The sequence below is a fragment of the Miscanthus floridulus genome, chromosome 1, assembly GCF_019320115.1.
Source record: "Miscanthus floridulus cultivar M001 chromosome 1, ASM1932011v1, whole genome shotgun sequence".
NCBI lineage: Eukaryota > Viridiplantae > Streptophyta > Magnoliopsida > Poales > Poaceae > Miscanthus > Miscanthus floridulus.
Window position 1 is genome coordinate 5,628,657 of NC_089580.1, and position 19,611 is coordinate 5,648,267.

Consider the following 19,611-nt stretch of genomic DNA (forward strand, 5'->3'; position numbering starts at 1 on the left):
TTTTTTTCCTTGTTTCGTGTGAGATACTGAGATGTACGATCATATACTACAATTCATAATTATCACATTGTGAGCTGATTAAATATTCTGTCTGTTCACCTCTAACCGATGACTCATTCAACTTATAGCCTACAGAAAGTCAGTAGAACAAAACTTCTGTTCTAATTTCAAATATTTCCATTGTAACCTTATGATTGTTAAAAGGGTAACACATATTTCTGCATTTGGTTCGTGCAGAGTCCAGGGTCAAGAGATTTTGGAGGAGGTTCAGTTCTAAAATCTGTGAATAAGTCAACATTGCACTTCAAGAAATCTAGGAACCGCAGAAGTGGTTCCCCTAACAACTGGACCCCTCGGAAGAAGACTGAATCGTACATGAAGAGAAAGATCAAGCATCTTCAGGTACTTGATGAATTATGTGATGCTTCTCACAGGTCAAGTACATGAGTATGGATTTTCAATATTTTTCTAGTGCCTTTTATTGCATTGCAAGATTACAAAAAGTGCAATTTAAATTCTTTTGCTATTTGAATATTCTTTGTCCAGAGATAAGGCAAAAGAAAAAGGAACAGGAAAACCAAATTTTAAAAACTTTTAATAGTATGAAAAATAAAAGCTCTGCCTTTCTGTCATGTGTAGGAAGCTGATGGAATGACTGCGTCCCTCCATGAGACTCTAGGAAATGCAAATCCTCACTATACTAGGATGGCAAGGGAGAAGATTGCAGCGAGAGAGGCAGCCAGAAAGGCAACAGATGCTCGCAAAGCTGCTATGGTTGAAGCTTCATGGTGCAGAATTCTTCGAGCAGCCAGGTGAGATTACTGCCTCACTCTTTTAGTGTCTTTGCTGGACCTTGATGCATTCATTCTTTAATCATGTTGATTATTCTTGATCCATTATTTTATTTTATTTTATTTTGCTACAGGATCCAAAATAAAAATGCTGAGGAAGTTATGGAGAAGGCCATGCTACATGCGGCTGAAGCATTTGAGGAAGCTCGAGCAATGGGTGTGATGATGTATGACAGACCTGACTGTCCACATCAGCAGTATGAGGTGGAATCATCGTCGCATACTGGAGCACAATCAACCCATAAAGTTACCGCATCATTTCAGACAGCTTTTCAGGTTGATATGGAGGTTTCTGCTGCAGTCAAAAAGGCATTTGTTCAACTCGCAAACTCTCCAGATTCAGCAAAGAGAGAAGAGTTTAAGGAGCTATTATGGAAAATCAGCCAAAATCCTGATTTGACAGAGACTGGTGAGAATTCTGAAGATAAACAGCAGCTGGTTGACTGTAGCAATGAAGATACAAGTGTGTTGAAACTCAATAAAGAAAACATCAGCAGCAGCTGTGTTTCTTCTGATTTCAATACCACAAAAGTTCAAGAATCCATAGGTGTTGTTAACATTATGCTTGAAAGGCTAAAAGCTCTTCATGAAGAAGAGCTTGCCTCCTTAGCAGTCATTGTAGCTACATCTGGCCTTAATGCTGCACTTCAGAATGAAAGAAGCAAATATCATGAAACAGGCGCTGAGAACAACATTGGTGCTGGGTCACTCAGATCACAAGCAAGGAGGTATTCTACTGCAGCGAGTTTTATTGGTGTCCAAGGACCAAAGAAAGAAGTCACTTCTGAGTTACCAAGTCTGGATAAGTTCTTGGTGAAGCATCTTTCAAAACTTGAAAGAGAAGTTCAGGAAGCAAGAGAAGCAAGCAGAAAATCCACTTCAGTAAAGTCTGTCACACAAGGTGCCCACAGCCAATTTACAGGCAGCAATGCAAAGGCGCCAGAATCAACTTCAGACCTCAGCAGCATTCTGGTGAAGCATGTGTCTAAGCTCGAGAAGGAGATCCTTGAAGCAAAGAAGATCAACCAAAGAATTCACCAGGTGGAAGGAAGTTGCGAGGATGTCAAATCAAATGACAAACAATTGGAATTTAACAAGATTCAACCAGAAGCTGAAAATAACTGTGATTTAAAGGGAAGCTGTGAATCCAAGGGATCCTGTAAAGACAGCAATCACATAAAAGATAATTATGATTGTGTGCAAGAAGACAAAGAGAACAAAAAATGGTATTCACGTCAGCTACCACCCTCTGGTGCAAAGGACAAACAGGGTGGCAAGAGGTTAACTCGAGTTGAAGCTGCTAGGCTGGAAGCACTTAAATCATTTTGTACTATAGATGGCAACACATTAGATGCTGGCCTGGACAAGATCTTCATTAAGCCAATCCATAGATTGGAGAAGGAAAAGAGGGAAGCACGTGAAGGACAAATCAATGTGCAGAAACATCCCCAGAAGCTTGGTCAAAGTGCAACAGTGACAGAGGGCTTAGATGACATCTTAGTGAAGCATGTCTCAAGGCTGGAAAGAGAAAAGATTGGCTACCAAAAAAAGAAGGATGCACTGGGAGAAGGATGGACCAATGTGCAGAAACATCCCCAGAAGCTTGGTCAAAGCACAACTGTGACAGAGGGCTTAGATGATATCTTAGTGAAGCATGTATCAAGGCTGGAAAGAGAAAAGATTGATTACCAAAAGAGGAATGCACTGGGAGAAGGATGGACCAATGTGCCACATGATCAGCGGACGAATGATAACAATGGCAAATCATCTGATAGTTTGGATCAAGTCTTAGTGAAGCATGTAAGTCGACTGGAAAGGGAAAAGTTGGAATATGAAAAGAGGAATGCACTAGAAGGAGGAACAAGTGTGCAGGATAACAGGGGAATACACTGTAGCAATGCTGCAGCCTCTGATAGTTTAGATCAAATCTTAGTGAAACATGTCTCCAGACTTGAAAAGGAAAAGATAGAGCATGAAAAGGACGGTGGTATGATCCTGCTAAAGAAGAGTCAGACACAATGTACAAATGAAGCTGCAGGAAGCCTGGCTGACATCTTTGTCAAGCGTCCAACCAAGCTTGAGCAGGCGAAACTGGCTTCTGCTGCCGAGGCAAAACCAGCTAGTGGCTTGAACCCTGTCGAAGAGCGTAGAAGAGCTAGACAGAAGGAGCTTCTGGATGCGTGGGGAGGAATGGGTCTGGGGAACTCGATGAAGCCCCATGTATCAAAGATTGAGAGGGATAAGGTAATTCTGTTGAACCAAGCACATCCTATGAAATGTGTTAAAGAAACATCCTGCTTGCAGGCTGATATCTAATCTAAAATGTTTCAACTACTTTCCAGGCTGCTTGGAGGATAGCCGAGGATGAACAGAAGCAGATGACTGCTGCAAGGGAGCCATGACTTCAGTGAACCGGGACAAATATCTGATGCATTGTGCTCCAGCTTGAAGGAAAATGCATCCTCTGAAGTCTGAACTCCTACATTTTGCTTAAGACAACTGACGGTTGTTTGGGAGGATCAGATGTCCAGGGCGTCATGACCTGTACTAGTGCCGCAAAGCGTGACACTGTCAACAGGTTACTAGATCGTATCCCCCTTCATATTTGTTGTTGCCTCTGGTACAATCTCCTTTGCTTGTTGCTCCCTTGTAATTACGTATTACTCCAATTGTCTAGCATATAACTTGGAGCAAGTTCAAGTGAAATTAACTCTTTTGGAGATGACGACCAAAGTCCAAAAAGGCCTAATGCAGTTTCCTAGCTGCAGTTACTAACTGCTGCGGCTTATATTTTATATATATATATATAGATACTGTTTTTTCTTTGTGAATCCCCGGCGTAGATTCTGCGCACACATGCGACATTTCTGGTTCCTCTTGCATTTCGTCATGATGGATGAACAACGCGCAAAATGGCCAAATGAATATTTTCGCGTTGTCCATTTGGCCTTGGGGCAGCTTTGACATGATAATAGTTTGCATACAACTTTGGTGCATTCTATTTCTCCTATAGCTTCTATGGAACTTTGAACTGCAGTTGACATTTTTGCATGCATGCTCTGCTCTTTGCTTCTTCTGTGAAAGTTAGGTGAAAAGTTGGATCATCAGAAAGAGAAACAGGGGGTGGACCTAGCTAGTAGTAATGATACCTGGTGCCATGTGGCCCCGAGAGGTTACAGAGTAGTGGGGAGAATGTTTATTGAGAGAACTTTTACTGAATGAGTACAGTACTAACCTTAGATACCAGTACTATTGTCATAAGGAGCAGCTGTGAAATTAATCTGCTCATTTCGCAAGCTGCAGTAGGTTATGCAAAATCTGCTGTTATTTTTACTGAATTGTTAATTTGTTTTTTAAGGGAACTGGAGGATGAATTGTTAATTTGTTATGCGGTTACTTCTTGATGTTTTAAAGCGTCTTTTCTGCCACTGTCGCTTTGGCATGCGCTCACATGTAAATCATGAACATCAAGAGTGATCATCAACACTACTCAAAGTTAACATGCAAGTAGTCGTTAAATCGGCAATTGGTCAAGCGAGATAGTCGTTAAACCGGCAATTTGTCAATTTGGCATGCGCTCACGTTAATGCCGGCTGCCTGACATGCATGTACCTGCATGGCTGCATCGCATCCTCTTCTCATAATAGAACGATGGCCAAACGCATTGACCACCTCACGCCATCTCGAGGCTGACGCACTGCACGAGCCACGGTGACCGCGGTGGCGGCTTCACCTTCGGCACCGTCGTCGCTTCCTGGAGACGGAACGCCGGCGTCATTGCCCTCTGAATCTGATATGGTGCTGATCCGCCGGTGTCCGTCGACGATTCCGACGCCGTCAGGCTCCCGCTCCCCCCGGAGATGTCCGACTCCGAGGCCAAGGGGGTAGCGGTGCCCGTTCTCTCAGGCTCATCCCGCCGCCTCCTCTGGCACCGACCGCCACTACTGCCGATGGCTAGCGTCAGCTCCAGCCCGTCCTCCGCTGACGGTGGCGTGACGACGACGCACTCGTCGGCGGGGAGGCGCAGGTGCAGGTCCAGCGCGCGCCGCGGCTGCCTGCGCCGCCGGCCGCCGCCTTTTCTGGCGCCGGCAGCTGAGCTCCGACGACGGCCTGGACGGCCCATCAGCTGCTTCTGGACGCGGTACAGCCGGTGTAATTCATGGACCTGTTGCGCAGATTGAAGAAATGGCATAACAGCTCAGACTTCAGAATTCAGGTGTCTTGCGTTAAGAGTGGTGTGGTACGGTACCTGCTGCCTGAAGGTCTCTTCGTGCCTGAGCATGGCCATCTTCAGGAGCTCCATGTCCCAGTGACTCGCAAGCTTATTCTCCATCTGCACCGTCCTCTGTCCTTAATTGACTACCGGTCCTTGCTCTCAGTTGAGACTAGTAACCAGTTGGATATCCGGCCTGCAGCCAGAATTGAAGGTGCAAGATGCAGAGATCAGTGATCAGTAAAATGGAAGCTTAGTTTCAGTTCAGTTGCTGGAAAGAAGCTGTGTTTACAGGAGCGACGATCCATGTATGGGTACAGCTGATTTATTTGGAAAAACAAGCAATCAGCTCATAATAAACAGCAAGCAAATCAAGAGATGCCAACAAGACAATAACAAGGACATTATCAATATGCGCTCTACTCTAATCATACAAGTAATGAAGAAACTAATGGTACCTCACTCATAAATCATAATGATGCGTGATTACATTACATAGCACTGAAACTAGCCTCTGCATCACACACACGCATACAGAGGCAACTGACTGACCTGATCCTGGTATATATCCACAAGGTCAAAAGATGCTTGTTGTCCTCTACCTTGCTCTCTCCTTTGTCTCCTTCTTCAGTGTAGTGGTAGATTACTAGATTAGATTCTTCTTCAGCCAGTGACCATAGATGGTGCTTGAATCCAGCACGCATGCAGCATGAGACAGAGAGAAAGCAAAGGTGATCGTCTCAGGTGCTGCAGCCAGTCCACTACTGGGGAGTGAGTGAGTGGGTGAGTGGAAGGGAGGGAGGGGAGGCGGTGTTTATATAACCTAAAACTAGGCCACCATCTCAAATTCACAATTCTCAGCTGCAGAAAATGCAATGATGCTTGGAGAGAATATTTGGGCTGGCCCTGGCCCTTTAAGCTCGGTTCGGCATGCCGAACAAGAGCACAGTGGCATGATCCTTTGCAATGCATGAGCTGCCCCTCCCGGAGCAGACATATTGGCAGGAGCCTAGTAGTTTAGCCGCTGGCTGGGCCCCACATGGCCGGAGCAGACATAATGTGCAGCTCTATCAAGTTACTGTCCTCGATCCTTTTCTCCTTTTCTACAGAACTGACAACATTAACGATGATCACGTGCCTTGGCTGCCTTTTTGAGTCATGCATGCATGTATGGTGGCGAAGGCGATGGCATGTGTCTGCTTTTCACCGTTGGACCAGACCATGCGCAGGCCAGGCCCCTACCAGGCTACCACTAGTCCACTACCAGTACCAACAGTGTCTCTGCATCCGCTGACCAAAACATTGTCAGACACGTACTCCTACTTGGCTAGTACATACTCGTAATATACTGCACGCTACGGAGTAGTTTGCAGTAGTACACTGCTTTGAGCAGAATTACTCTACCACGCCACACACTCGGTAAGTACTTAGGCCCAGTTTAGATGCGAAATTTTTTGCAAAATGCAACTGTAGCGCTTTTCGTTGTTATTTGACAATTAGTGTCCAATCATAGTCTAATTAGGCTTAAAAGATTCGTCTCGTGGATTTCGTCTAAACTGTGTAATTAGTTTTATTTTTTATTTATATTTAATGCTTCATGCATGCGTCCAAAGATTCGATGTGACGGGGAATCTTAAAAAATTTGGCAAAATGAAGTGGAACTAAACAGGGCATTATATTGACAGAAGTGACCGAACGTTTAGAAGCATCGTCGTTGATCATAGTGTAGAAACTTGAAACGCATGGAATTGATCTAGAGGAGCGATAAAAAAATGTAAAGAAGAAAAATATGACTATATGGGTACAAAGTACTAGAAGTCTGGAATACTATACAAATAATTAACTTGAATTAAAAATAAAAAGGAAAAAAATACCTTGGGCCTAAACAACTTATCGGTGATCGCAATTTATAAGAAGCCAAGAATCAAGATGTCATCGTCGTGGAGCCCTGCCTGGTCGCCGTCCTCGTGCGCCGTGTCCGTGTCTCTGGTAGTCTAGCTCTTCGCGGCGGCGCGGCTCGCCAGCTCCACGTGTGTAAGGCGCACGTCCCGAACTCAGATCAGAGTGTGTTGTTAGCCGCGTGACTCTTCGCCTCCTCTCTACTCGAGGGCCATGTGGAAAAGAAACTAGGAAAAAAATACCGATGTTATGTTTTTAGGCTGCCTGGCCAGTTCTATGTCCCTCTTATTATTAGTTTGCTAATGTCTAATAAACTATAGGACATAGGGGTTTGTATACCTTGGCGACCCCTCATCTGCTTAGACCCTCGACTATCACACCTCGTGTCCTACCTAGGGCCGGCCCTGAGCATGATCGAGTTGGACCGGAGGGGGCAGGCAGCTGCAGAAACTGAGATAAAAATGCACTTTTCTGTCACTGAAAACAAGCAAAAGCAACTAAACGCATGCACGGGCGTCGGGTGGCGTGTGGATCGTCCATCGATATGACCGGAACCGGAAGACACGGAGATCGACGCCAAGGTGCGTGCATGTATGTGTATGTGCGTGGCTGTGTATCTGCGGATGCACGACACGGAGGAGGGAGGACGATGCACATTGCAAATGTGCAAGGTAGCAAAGCTGTGCTCGTCCTAGGGCTTGGGCGAGCTGCACGCATGATGATTTTTGCAGGCTACATCCATTTTCTCTACATCCCTTTTCAAGTGTTATTCTCAATTCAAACATATTCAACTTTAACCAAATATACTCTCCCCGTCTCTAAATAACCGTCCTTTTCGCTTCTCGAAAAACAACTTTGACTATATATATATATATATATATATATATATATATATATATATATATATATATATATATATATAATATTAATATTTATGGTATAAAATTAGAGTCTGTCTATCCAACAACCATGTGTTTTATACAGTTTCAACACATGAATTTTTTTACACCATAGAATTAAGATCCAACAGCCTCCATCCTCCTTCTACCTTTAGTCTTCTTCTACCTCCAACCATCTTCTACATCTAGACAATCATAAATCACAAAATCACAAATCCACGAGAAATATTTTTTTTCTATGCGAGGACAAGAAAAAAAAAAAAGTTCCCAGTCGGCAGTTACCTCTGCAGGCCGGTGCAAGAACTCTGCGGTCTGGCAGTTGCTGTCGCAGGCTAGCAGAAGCTGTGGCGCAGGCGTGTAGCGTCGCGCAAGGCAACAAAGGCGTCGCTGCTGTACGCACGACGCGCTCCGTCACGTCGACTACAGTTGAAAAGAGAGAGAGGGAGAGAGAGAAAAATCCATGTATTTTCTTTCGCTAAAACAAACATGTGTTGTATAGCATTTCTATAAAATTAATATCATTAGATAGATCATTGAATCTATTTTCATAATAAATTTATTTGAAAACACAAATGTTGCACGTATTTTCTACAAATCCAGTCAAACTTATGGCACGAAAACTAAAAGCGACGGTTATTTAAGGACGGAGAGAGTAGGCAAGAAAATATTAATATGATACATAATTAGTACCATTAGATAGATCTTCGAATCTATTTTCATAATAAACTTATTTAGATATTCAAATATTGCTAATACTTTCTACAAACCAAGTTTGAGTAACACAAATAGTACAACAACGCTTTAAAAGGGACAGAAGGAGTATGATATATCAGTCCCTTCGTTAGTTTATCAACACTCTTACGAGGGAACGAGTATTAGTCGTCTATATTTGCAGCACCAATAACCCTACCAAAAGGCTTCACAGATGCTGACTCACGTATCTTTCATATTCCTTTTTCTTCAACCAAACTTGTTGAGCAACTCCACATAACCATTGCTTCCAACATTATTCATCAATCTTGTTTAAGTACAGTTCTTGCTTCGGGCAGGTGCGATCATTGCTTGATTCAGTTAAGACCTCCCCTAAAGACAGGGGCGAAGCTAGGTTGAAGGTTGTGGGTGCCCAGGCACCCATAGAAATTTGAAAAACCACTATTAAAAACAAAATTTCACCATGGTTGCGGATCAAATTTTTACACATATAAGAGAAAGGCACCCCCTCTAGTTTGCTCTAGCTTCGCCACTGCCTAAAGATGACCTACAAGAGCGAATGAGATATGGTTCTGCTGAATTTAGCATCATTTCTACTCAACCAAACACTAGCTTAATGCATAGCGCACCACTAATAATTAAATCCGATTCTAAGCTAGCTTATAGAAGAGAAAAACTTACGACGCAAGAACCAAATAAATTCGTCATGCTAGAGGGCGTTTGAAATGATGATGATTGATGATAGATGGAATATTACTTTATGTTTTCAGTGGTCCATGTGAAATTTGGATCTTTTATAAATTATAATGGTATAGGAAACTAGCTCAAAAACAATGGGACGAATGGTAGAGGTGGCAGTTGGGCATAGGCTTTGATCATGGGCTGCCTGACCCAACCCAATCCGACCCGCCCGGAAAATACCCATGATAAACACACTGGGTGCTCGGTGGGCTGGGATGCAAATTTTCGACCCGTAACAAAACTCGAGTTAGACTAAGGCCATAATTTCAGCCTGCGGGCTGATAGCCTGACGGCCCGACTGAACACAAATCTCAGCCTGACTAATCCTCTCCCACATCCGGCCGCCCACCGGGACCTGGAGCCATGTCACATAAAAATATTATTTAAATGAAAGAAGTACATCTTATCGAGGGCTACATCTTTCATATAGAAAGTATATTTATTCAACATTATACAGAAAGATATGTTTTTTTTCTAAAAAGATAAGCTTTAGTATGTAATTAATATGCTCCTTAAATTTTATATTATTTTCTTAAGTATGTTAACGATCTCAAATGAAAAACTTCAAAACTAAAACTTGTAGGTCTCATCGATAGCTACAACTTTACTGTAAAAAAATATCTTCAATTGAGACATTTCAAGAAAAATATAATTTTCGCGAGGCGATAAGCCTAGAGCACGATTAATATGCTGCTGAAACTTTATATTATTTTCTCGAGCATCTTAACGATGTCAAATATAAAAACTCAAAAATGTAAAGTTGTAGATCTCATTGAGGGCAACAACTTTGATATAAAAAGCATCTTCATTTGACACCATACAAAAAAAATACTATTTTTTTTAATGCGACAAGCGCTAGTACGTGATTATTATGCTGTTGAAATTTTATATTATTTTTTCAGCATCTTAACGTCCTCAAATAGAAAAAGTCAAAACTTGAAAGTTGTAGATCTCACATATGAAAATTATCTTCATCCGGCGCCGTATCGAAGAGTTATGATTTTTTTTAAAGTTGAGTCTTGTCACGCTATTTCCTGTGGCGCGACAAAATACTGTCACGTCAACGGAGGTTGCGTGATTTCCACGTATGAAACACTATCTAACGTGACAGATCTTGCCGTACCAACACATGTGCGACAGCGTTATTTTATCACGTCATCGGATTAGTGTGACCAAAAGGTTAGATCTATAAATTTTCTTGGACGTAGTTATTATTGAAATACAGTATTAAATATAAAAAATCCCCTCCCCGCCGCACCGAGTGTCCATCGATTGGGCGTGGGCCAGTAGTCGGTTCAGGCGCGGCCCAAGGGAAAATCCGTCGGGTTTTTTTGGCCCAGCCCGGCCCATCCTATGATCAGATCCCGGTTTGCACCATTTTCGCGATGCATAGGCCCAGCGCCCAACACGACGCCTTTTACCACTTCTGTTGAGCGCTTCGCCTGCTTCCTCCGACTCTTTGCATTCCCAGGGACTCTTTATATTCTCAATCGGAGCTTGGAGCATTCAAGGTGTTCACCCCCTCCGCCATCAGTATGGGGACCGCAGCGGCCGACGCGATGAGGCGGCCGAGGCCCAAGAGAGTAAAACGCCGGATCGACGCCGCCATTGACCACCTCGCCCAGTACGGCTTCGCCGAGCCCCAAATCCGCAACATCATCAACAACCTCCTGCAGTTAGCTGTTGCTCCCCTTCCTCAGAAATCCTGCATGGCATCTTGCCATCGAGTAGCGTAGGGTACTAGGGTATTCTTCTGTTCATGTTCCTCCTCTTCAGACTTGCTCTGCACCTCAGAGAGTGTCCATCGGGCGGGGCGCGGACCAGGGGTTGCAGCCCGATGCTCGGGTCGGATCAGGCGCGGCCTAAGGGAAAAATCCGTCAGTTTTTTTGGCCCGGCCCTTTCTATGATCACAATTGAGGCACCCGGTTTTCACCATTTTTGCGAGGATGCATAGGCCCACCAGAGCCCAACCGACGCCTTTTACCACTTTTGTAGAGCACTTCGCCTGCTCTGCTGGAGACTCCTCTGACTCTGCATTCAATCGGGGAGCTTGGAGCATTCAAGGTGTTCACTCCCTCCGCCATCAGGAGGAGACAGCAGCGGCCGACGCGATGAGGCGGCCGAGGCCCAAGAGAGGAGAACGCCGGATCGACGCCGCCACTGACCACCTCGCTCAGTACGGCTTCGCCAAGCCCCAAATCCGCAACGTCATCCACGACCTCCTGCAGGTAGCTGTTGCTCCCCTTTCTCAGAAATCCTGCTTGGCGTCTTTGGCATCGAGTAGCGTTAGCCGTTAGGGTACTAGGGTATTCTTCTGTCCATGTTGCTCCTCTTCAGACTTGCTCTGCACCTCAGACGGATGGGAAAGAAAATTCCACTTTTTTATTATCTCTCTCAAGATTGCTATATACGTCCAAGATTCCCGCCTTTTCGCTGTGTATGGAGTATGGACGCGGTTGAAATTCTTGTGCTGGTGGAGAAGAAAAGGTAGCGCTTTTCCCTGCTTCAAGAAACCACAGGGAGACAGCAACAAATTTTTTTTTTTGGTTCGGGTTTCTCAAAATCTAGCTCAGTGGAGAACATCGAAGTGCATCTGAATTTTAGACAGGCGTGGTGCAGGATGTTCCTAGCAAAGAAACTACTTTGATTTCGCTCTGTGGGAGTGAGAGGTGGGTGCACTCTCGGTAGTGTCATAATTTTACTTTTTCTCCCCTTTATTCTTTTGGCTGAGGAATGTAGCAAACCTGACACCTTTTTCATGATTGAAGAGCTGATCTGTTGATTATTCAAATTTTGGAAGAGATTGAAGAATTCCTTTTATTTTCTGACAAATGCAACAAATGCATGACTGAGGAATAAGGAATGCTAACTGGTTTGTCCGTGATACTCGATGATACAGCTGTATGGGAGAGATGGGTGGGCGTTCCTAGAGGAGGGATCATACCCTATCGTGCTTAACAGACTCCTGGAAGAACAGGCGCAGCAGGATCAGGTGAACTCCGTTTCTTCCTCGCCTGTCCGTGGCACTTTGTTGTCGCTATTCTTGATTTGCATCGCATGGTTGAGTTCTGTTTTCCTGAAATTTACATCTTAGTTGTGCATAGCCTCTTATGCCAGAATGTAGAGTTGTAGCATTGATCCTTATATACGTATCTGTTCCGCATACATTCCTTTGGAAAATTGAAATCCAGAAGCATTTTCACTGGCTTACGATCCAAGTAACAGACACCTTAGGATAATACTTTTTAGGCAACAACTTAATGTTCTAAATTTGCATATTTGTGGACATACATCCATGTGAAGCTCTCAGCCCTGTCAGCATTTGCAAACCTGCTTACAATTACTATGAAAGCTCGCAATGAAACATACACTATTATGATCAAAATTTTATGCTAGTTATCAAGAAATTGTCAAGAAAAGCCGCTCAGTTTGAGAAAATTACTTCCTGGGATTTATTTTGCCATCCAGAAAGATTTTCAAATGGATAGGCTTTTGTTATGCAGAAACAAGAAGCAGCGGCTGCAGAAGAGGCATCATCGCAAAATGGTATGGAAGTCTCACGAGTGCATGGTGAGGCACCGAATGAATCACGGTCAGCCCTTGAAGTGCAAGCTTCTGCCAACAGTTCACTTCCCCTGGAATATGTACTGCCAGTGCCTCCAGCCAAAGGACGCCTGATGGACGCCGCCATTGACCACCTCGCCCAGTACGGCTTCGCCAAGCCCCAAATCCGCAACGTCATCAACAACCTCCTGCAGGTAGCTGTTGCTCCCCTTCCTCAGAAATATTTCTTCGCATCTTGCCATCGAGTAGCGTTAGGGTACTAGGGTATTGTTCTGTCCATGTTCCTCCTCTTCAGACTTGCTCTGCGCCTCAGACGGCGAAGAAAATTCCACTTTTTTATTTATCCCAAGATCGCTATATACATCCAAGATTCTTGCCATCTTGCTGTGTATGGAGTATGGACGCGGTTGAAATTCTTGTGCTGGTGGGGTAGAAAAGGTAGCGCATTTCCCTACTTAATTCAAGAAACCACGGGGAGACGGCAAGATTTTTTTTCGGATTTCTCGAAATCTAGATCAGTGGAGAACATCGAAGTGCATCTGAAATTTAGGCAGGCGTGCTACAGGATGTTCCTAGCAAAGAAACCACCTTGATTTCGCCCTGTGGGAGTGAGAGGTGGGTGCACTCTCGGTAGCGTCATAATTTTACTTTTTCTCCCCTTTATTTTTTGGGTGAGGAATGTAGCAAACCTGACACCTTTTTCATGATTGAAGAGCTGATCTGTTGATTGTTCAAATTTTGAAAGAGTTTTTTTTTTATTGAGGAATTCCTTTTCTTTTCTTACAAATGCAACAAATGCTTGACTGAGGAATAAGGAATACTAACTGGTTTGTCCATGATACTCGATGATACAGCTGTATGGGAGAGATGGGTGGGTCTTCCTGGAGGAGGGATCATACCCTATCGTGCTTAACAGACTCCTGGAAGAACAGGCGCAGCAGGATCAGGTGAACTCCCTTTCTTCCTCGCCTGCCCGTGGCACTTCGTTGTCGCTATTCTTGATTTGCATCGCATGGTTGAGTTCTGTTTTCCTGAAATTTACATCTTAGTTGTGCATAGCCTCTTATGCCAGAATGTAGAGTTGTAGCATTGATCCTTATATACGTATCTGTGCCGCGTACATTCCTTTGGAAATTTGAAATCCACTTTTGTTGAGCACTTTTGTTGGTGCTTTTATAAATCCACTTCGGGTCTCATCCCACTTTTGTTGGTGCTTTGATGACTTGTCTTGATGAAAAAGATGAAGAAATGGTATTGCTATTGTTTGCTTCTGTATTCAACTTGCGAATTTACAATGCGTTGAACATTCAAGTAATGAACTACTCTCTATTTTTATTTCACAGGATGAAGATGGTTCCACCATAACTGATGAATGATGAACTCATCGAGCGAAGATGAATGCCTCATGCCTCCAGTTGCCCACCTATTTGATCCAGAAAACTCTTCTCTATAATAATGTTATCTGTTTGGAGGCCTACTGTCATTTGTTTGGAGGACTATGGATGTTGACTTGTGCTGTTTTGCACTTGTATCGAACTTGGAGTGCTTCTCCTGTGGTGTTGCTCTTATCTATATCTCTTATAAAGATAACCTCCACTATCTATTCTATCTAGAGCATGATAGACTTGACAGGATCCACTAGCCATAGATTTAGCATGTACACTGACATTTGGGATAAATAGCAAGTCCTAGAACATGAACTGGTACGGGATTTAGAGATAGAGGGAGAGAGAGAGAGAGAGAGAGGGTGCGGAGGTGTAAACCATCGGCCGCCTTTGTAGAAGACGAGCTGGCCATAGGGTTGCTTGTCGGTGGCGTGGTGAAGGCGCGGTCGCGGTGGCGGCGGTGCAGAGGCGGCGGTGGCCGGTGGCAGAGCTTCCCATCGCTGGCAGCGCCCCTTTCTAGATTGGCTAGGGTTAGAGGTATAGGTGGGGTGTCTGACAGCTCAGGTGAACCTCGTGCCTTGTGCCCCAGCCCTCACCTCCCTTTTTATGGCGCTGTGCGACGGGGTCCACCAACCATGGAGCGGCTGGGTGCCCCCGATCAGGGCACGGATCCAAGGGCCCAATTGACCGTTGGGTCAATTGGTGGAGATCAATCTAACATTCTCCCCCTTAATCTCACCTTATGACATAAACTCAACTTACTTGCTTTATCTTGTTTCCATTCCATCACATATCAGTGCATAAAGCGTGCCTCATCATCACGGTCTGTTACCATTAGATTAAACAGGTACAATGCACCTCTCTATTTTGAAACAGATTCTCAACTACTCAATGATACAGCTGTATGGGAGAGATGGGTGGGTCTTCCTGGAGGATTGATCATACCGTATGGTGCTTAACAGACTCCTGGAAGAACAGGCGCAGCAGAATCAGGTGAACTCCCTTTCTTCCTCGCCGGAAGGTCCTGGGTTCGAGTCGCGGTCTCCTCGCATTGCACAGACGAAGGTAAGGCTTGCCACTGACACCCTTCCCCAGACTCCAGACCCCGCACAGAGCGGGAGCTCTCTGTACTGGGTACGCCCCCTTTTTTTTTACATCTTAGTTGTGTATAGCCTCTTATGCCAGAATGTAGAGTTGTAGCATTGATCCATAGATATGTTCTGTGCCGCATGCATTCCTTTGGAAAATTGAAATCCAGAAGCATTTTCACTGGCTTACGATCCAAGTAACGCAGACAGCTTAGGATAATATTTTTTAGGCAACAACGTAATGATCTAAATTTGCATATTTATGGACATGCATCCATGCGAAGCTCTCAGCCCTGTCAGCATTTGCAAACCTGCTTATAATTACTATGACAACTCGCAATGAAACATACAATATTATGATCAAAATTTTATGTTAGTCATCAACAAATTGTCGAGAAAAGCCGCTCATTTTTTAGAAAATTACTTCGTGAGATTTATTTTGCCTTCCAGAATTTTTTTAAATGGATAGGCTTTCGTTGTGCAGAAACAAGAAGCAGCTGCTGCAGAAGAGGCATCACCACAAAATGGTATGGAAGTCTCACGAGTGCATGGTGAGGCACCGAATGAATCTCGGTCAGCCCTTGAACTGCAAGCTTCTGCCAACAGTTCACCTCCCCCGGAACATGTACTGCCAATGCCTCCAGCAAAAGGACCTCCTTGTGCAGGGCCTCCCTGCTATGGATGGATTAGTGAAGAGTCCGAGACTGAGAGTGAACCAGAGGATGGAGAAATGCTTTCTGATGCAGGGCCTGTAATTTTCGCCAAAAAGGATATACCAAATCCTGTGGAGACGTTGCCTTCTAAAAGGAAGTGACCAAGTAGATGGGATGTGCACCCTAACTGGTAATGATTCTGACTCACCCACGCTCTTCTTCTTGGTATTCCTGACATAATTGTTGTGACTAGTCTCTATTTCTTTTACTGTAACATGTTTTCAACTGACACTAGCATATCCACTTAACATGACGATACATATTATCTTTATTTCTGTAAGAACAACAATTGAGCTTTGGAGCTTCATCTGAATGGAAAGGTCCAAACCCTGCATAAAAGAAAGTGAATTTGGTTAGATGTATATACCTTCTCTTCACATCAATGTGTTTAGGTTGATACTACTCATGTGGATCATACATGCTAGGGGTGTCGCAGCCGAAGTTCCACAAATAGTTCCTCCAAATCAAATCTGAAGGCCACAAATTGTCACATTGCTTCCCTAGCTCTGTTAATCCATATTAGGGCCACCTCATATCTTATCAAAATCAGAACCTTGTTTTCCAGTTCTAATTACTGATATCAACTGTACGTTTGTCTTGCGAGCCTCAGAGATTAGGACTGAGATCAAAGTTGCAAGATGGTGGGTGGCCTTCAAGGATCAACTTTCACCTATTTCAAGTACATATATGGTGTATCTAGCTGGGAGCATCAGGCAGGATCAAATGTAGCTGCTGATTGGTTGCAAATTAACAGCAGAACTTAGATTGCTGCTGTTTGACAGTGTGCACTTCAGACTTGTGTAGAATTGTGTTTGGTCATCTATCCGTAACTTGGTGGCATTTTCTTTTATAATCTAACGGGTCGATTTTCTCTTTACTGATTAACTTTGGTGGTGCAAGTTGATAGTTAATTTCCGTGGCTAATTGGTTTGGCATTCCGTGAGGATTAATTGATTAAAGAAAAAGCCAATCATACCATTGTTTGAATAGTAGGATGAGAAGTGAAATTGTGAAAGCATTCACAAGGTCAGGAGTAAAATGGACTCTTAGCATAATGGAAAATCTAGAGATGGTACATTCCACCCAGAAATTGCAGAATGATTGCAAACTTATTTGTCAAGCCGTGTAAACCTATTTCCCTATTTGTTTGTGCTTCTGATCGGTTTCACTGCAACGGAAGGATACATTGTGTTTCGTATGCAATAGAGGAACTAATGATGACTACATATAGATGATTGCACATTTCTTTGAGTATGGCAGTATGTGGTCGAATAGATTAGAGAATATCAAAGGCCTGTTTGGATCATGGCCACAGTTTGCCAAACTTTTCTATGGAAATGTAATTTTTAAAACTTTTGTGATCGATAAAGCTTTTTTTTAAAAAAAAAAGTTTGGTAAATTTGGCATAAAACTGACTAACTAATAGTTGGGCCCCATTATTTTCATGAAAATATATAGTTGGCGAGTCGACGCAACACATTCCCCTGTCTTCTCGTTTGTAAGTTGTAACCACTACTAATAAGTGATTAGAGAATGAAGAGTTTTACAAGTCGACGCCTGAGCCATCCAGCCTCACCTTGACATGCCTACGGCCATGCAATGCTTAGGGCCTCGGCTTCTGTAGGGGCTCTAGCAAGCCAAAAACAGTGAACTGAGGTCGTTTTGGAGCTAGAAGCTGAAGCCACTAAAACGTGACTTTTCGTGGTTCTCTATTTTGGAGAAGCCCAAGCCCTCCAAAAAAGGGCCGGCCTATTTGTTTCAACTTTTTGCTGGCTTCTATGAGCTAGAAGGTATAACAAACAAACCTAGATATTGAGTTGGCTTTTAAAAAACTAGAAAGTTGACTTATGAGGAAATGAACTAAAAGATGAAAAGCATGTTCTAAAGAACTTTTCTAGGTTTTGGAGTGCTAAGAAGCTAAACTTTTATTACAAAAGTCAATAACAAAAAGTTAAAAGCTAGAAAGCTAGCTTTTGCGCCAAAAATCCAAAAGCCTAAAAACTATAGCTCAAACAAACTACCCTTAGACAAAGTAATGACTAAGAGTCTGTTTGTTTGAGCCATAACTTTTGACTGAAAAGCTAGCTCTCTGACTTTGGACTTTTCACTATTGACTCCTGTAATAATTTTTTAGCTTCTCAATACACCAATGATAGAAAAGTTCTTCTCAATGTGTTTTTTAGCTTCTAGTTTAATTTCACAGAAGCCACATTTCTAGCTTTTCAAAAATAAGCTCAATAGCTAAGCTATTTGTTTTGGATTACGACTTTTGGCGAGTAGAATCTAGCTAAAAGCTGAAACAAAAAAAATGCACAACTTTTTCACCCCCACTTTTTGCCTGTTTGATTACTATTGCAAAGGGCAGTTTTGTTCTCGAAGCACGGTATGAAGATAACTCATATTATATTATTATTGCAGAAGGAATTAGTTCCTTTCTTTTTTACATCTCCTCACTTAATGTAATCATGATTATTATGATGTCCATTCGATCAGAGTTGAGCGGGTCTGATTGATTTCGTATCCTGCTTTCCTAGAATACTGCATAGTCCAAATTGATTACAACAACTACCATACTCATGAATCACAAGTAAGCAGCTACTAGTTTTAGAAGAAGCGCTAGTTTTATTTATTTTTTTCTTCCAAATCCACACATAGGTGTTTTATGGGTGCATGTGCACATCAATTTTATCTGCTGATCCTATTAATACGGCATAATAAAACTTATCCAATAGTGATTCAAAAAAAAAACTTATCCAATAGTCAAAATCCAACAGAGCAATCCGTAGTACAGTTTTGAACTTGCAAATAAGCTTTTAGTTTTGCTTAATTTGGTTAATTAAAATGTGACGAGCGATGTATAGAAAGGGTGAAAGATAGCCATGCCATTAAATTTAACAAGTTTGGCAACCTCATCCTTTCTACCCGTGCACTGAAGTTAAAGCAATGTCTACCTCTCAGTGATGACTGATGAGCACGTGCGTTGGTACATTGTAAAATATAACGCTAGGGGTCTGCCGCCCAGGCATGTCCATCTGACCCCAGGCGTGGAAAATCGACGGCCTGCAGGCGCTGCCTGGCCAGGCGTGTTTTCCAGAGCTCTATCCAAACTGGCCCTTATACGTCCCGTTCGCTTCGCTAAAAAAAAAAACCGAAACGCTGGTCCAGCTAATTTATTGAAAGAGAAAAATACTGTTCTAGCTAAAAAATAAGTTTAAAAATACGAATTATAAAAGAAGCGAACGTGACCATATATAATATGCTTTGTTTATATGTACAGTAGCAGTACTAAATAGATGGGCGTGCATATTGTTCGTACGTACGTGCAATATCCATGCATGTCGCGGCGGTCCAACTGCCGCCGTATATAAGCGGAAATACATTTTTTTAAGAGATCTTATTACTGTATCTCTTTTGACTTTGGGGGCTAGCTGATCCCTAATAATCAAAATAGAGAAGACCCAAATGCAATAATTTTGCCATGGGGCCGGGTACGGCGGGCAAGACGAGCATACGCGGCTCCGCGCACGGCCACTGGTAGCTGCAAAA

The 19,611-nt window shown here is 43.2% G+C and overlaps 4 protein-coding genes across 6 annotated transcripts; 3 read left to right on the plus strand and 1 right to left on the minus strand.

Annotated features, from left to right (window-relative positions):
- The first annotated feature begins 271 nt into the window (after positions 1-271).
- LOC136471618 (uncharacterized) lies at positions 272-3,586 on the plus strand. The gene is made up of 4 exons (XM_066469370.1): positions 272-402; positions 640-812; positions 926-3,095; positions 3,194-3,586. The coding sequence occupies exons 1-4, from the start codon at positions 376-378 to the stop codon at positions 3,251-3,253; spliced, it is 2,430 nt and encodes an 809-aa protein (XP_066325467.1). The 5' UTR covers positions 272-375; the 3' UTR covers positions 3,254-3,586.
- An 868-nt stretch (positions 3,587-4,454) lies between these two features.
- LOC136471629 (uncharacterized) lies at positions 4,455-5,809 on the minus strand. Of its 2 annotated transcripts, none has more exons than XM_066469378.1 (3): positions 5,617-5,809; positions 5,101-5,260; positions 4,455-5,016 (listed from the first exon to the last, which is right to left on the minus strand). In XM_066469378.1, exons 2-3 carry the CDS (start codon positions 5,182-5,184, stop codon positions 4,525-4,527), a joined length of 576 nt encoding a protein of 191 aa, XP_066325475.1. In that variant the 5' UTR covers positions 5,185-5,260; positions 5,617-5,809; the 3' UTR covers positions 4,455-4,524. The 2 variants fall into 2 exon arrangements, with proteins under 2 accessions (XP_066325475.1, XP_066325482.1); XM_066469385.1 differs by having other exon boundaries at positions 5,667-5,700.
- A 5,003-nt stretch (positions 5,810-10,812) lies between these two features.
- On the plus strand, positions 10,813-15,329 carry LOC136471646 (uncharacterized). Of its 2 annotated transcripts, XR_010762078.1 has the most exons (8): positions 10,813-10,989; positions 11,091-11,191; positions 11,311-11,543; positions 12,215-12,307; positions 12,819-13,073; positions 13,734-13,826; positions 14,223-15,111; positions 15,227-15,329. XR_010762078.1 is itself a non-coding variant. In XM_066469395.1 (7 exons), the coding sequence occupies exons 1-7, from the start codon at positions 10,850-10,852 to the stop codon at positions 14,253-14,255; spliced, it is 948 nt and encodes a 315-aa protein (XP_066325492.1). In that variant the 5' UTR covers positions 10,813-10,849; the 3' UTR covers positions 14,256-15,151. The 2 variants fall into 2 exon arrangements, 1 of the variants encoding a protein (XP_066325492.1); XM_066469395.1 differs by lacking the exon at positions 15,227-15,329 and having other exon boundaries at positions 14,223-15,151.
- Positions 15,193-16,936, plus strand: LOC136471659 (uncharacterized). The gene is made up of 3 exons (XM_066469407.1): positions 15,193-15,329; positions 15,837-16,195; positions 16,676-16,936. The coding sequence occupies exons 1-2, from the start codon at positions 15,213-15,215 to the stop codon at positions 16,164-16,166; spliced, it is 447 nt and encodes a 148-aa protein (XP_066325504.1). The 5' UTR covers positions 15,193-15,212; the 3' UTR covers positions 16,167-16,195; positions 16,676-16,936.
- The last annotated feature ends 2,675 nt before the right edge of the window (positions 16,937-19,611 follow it).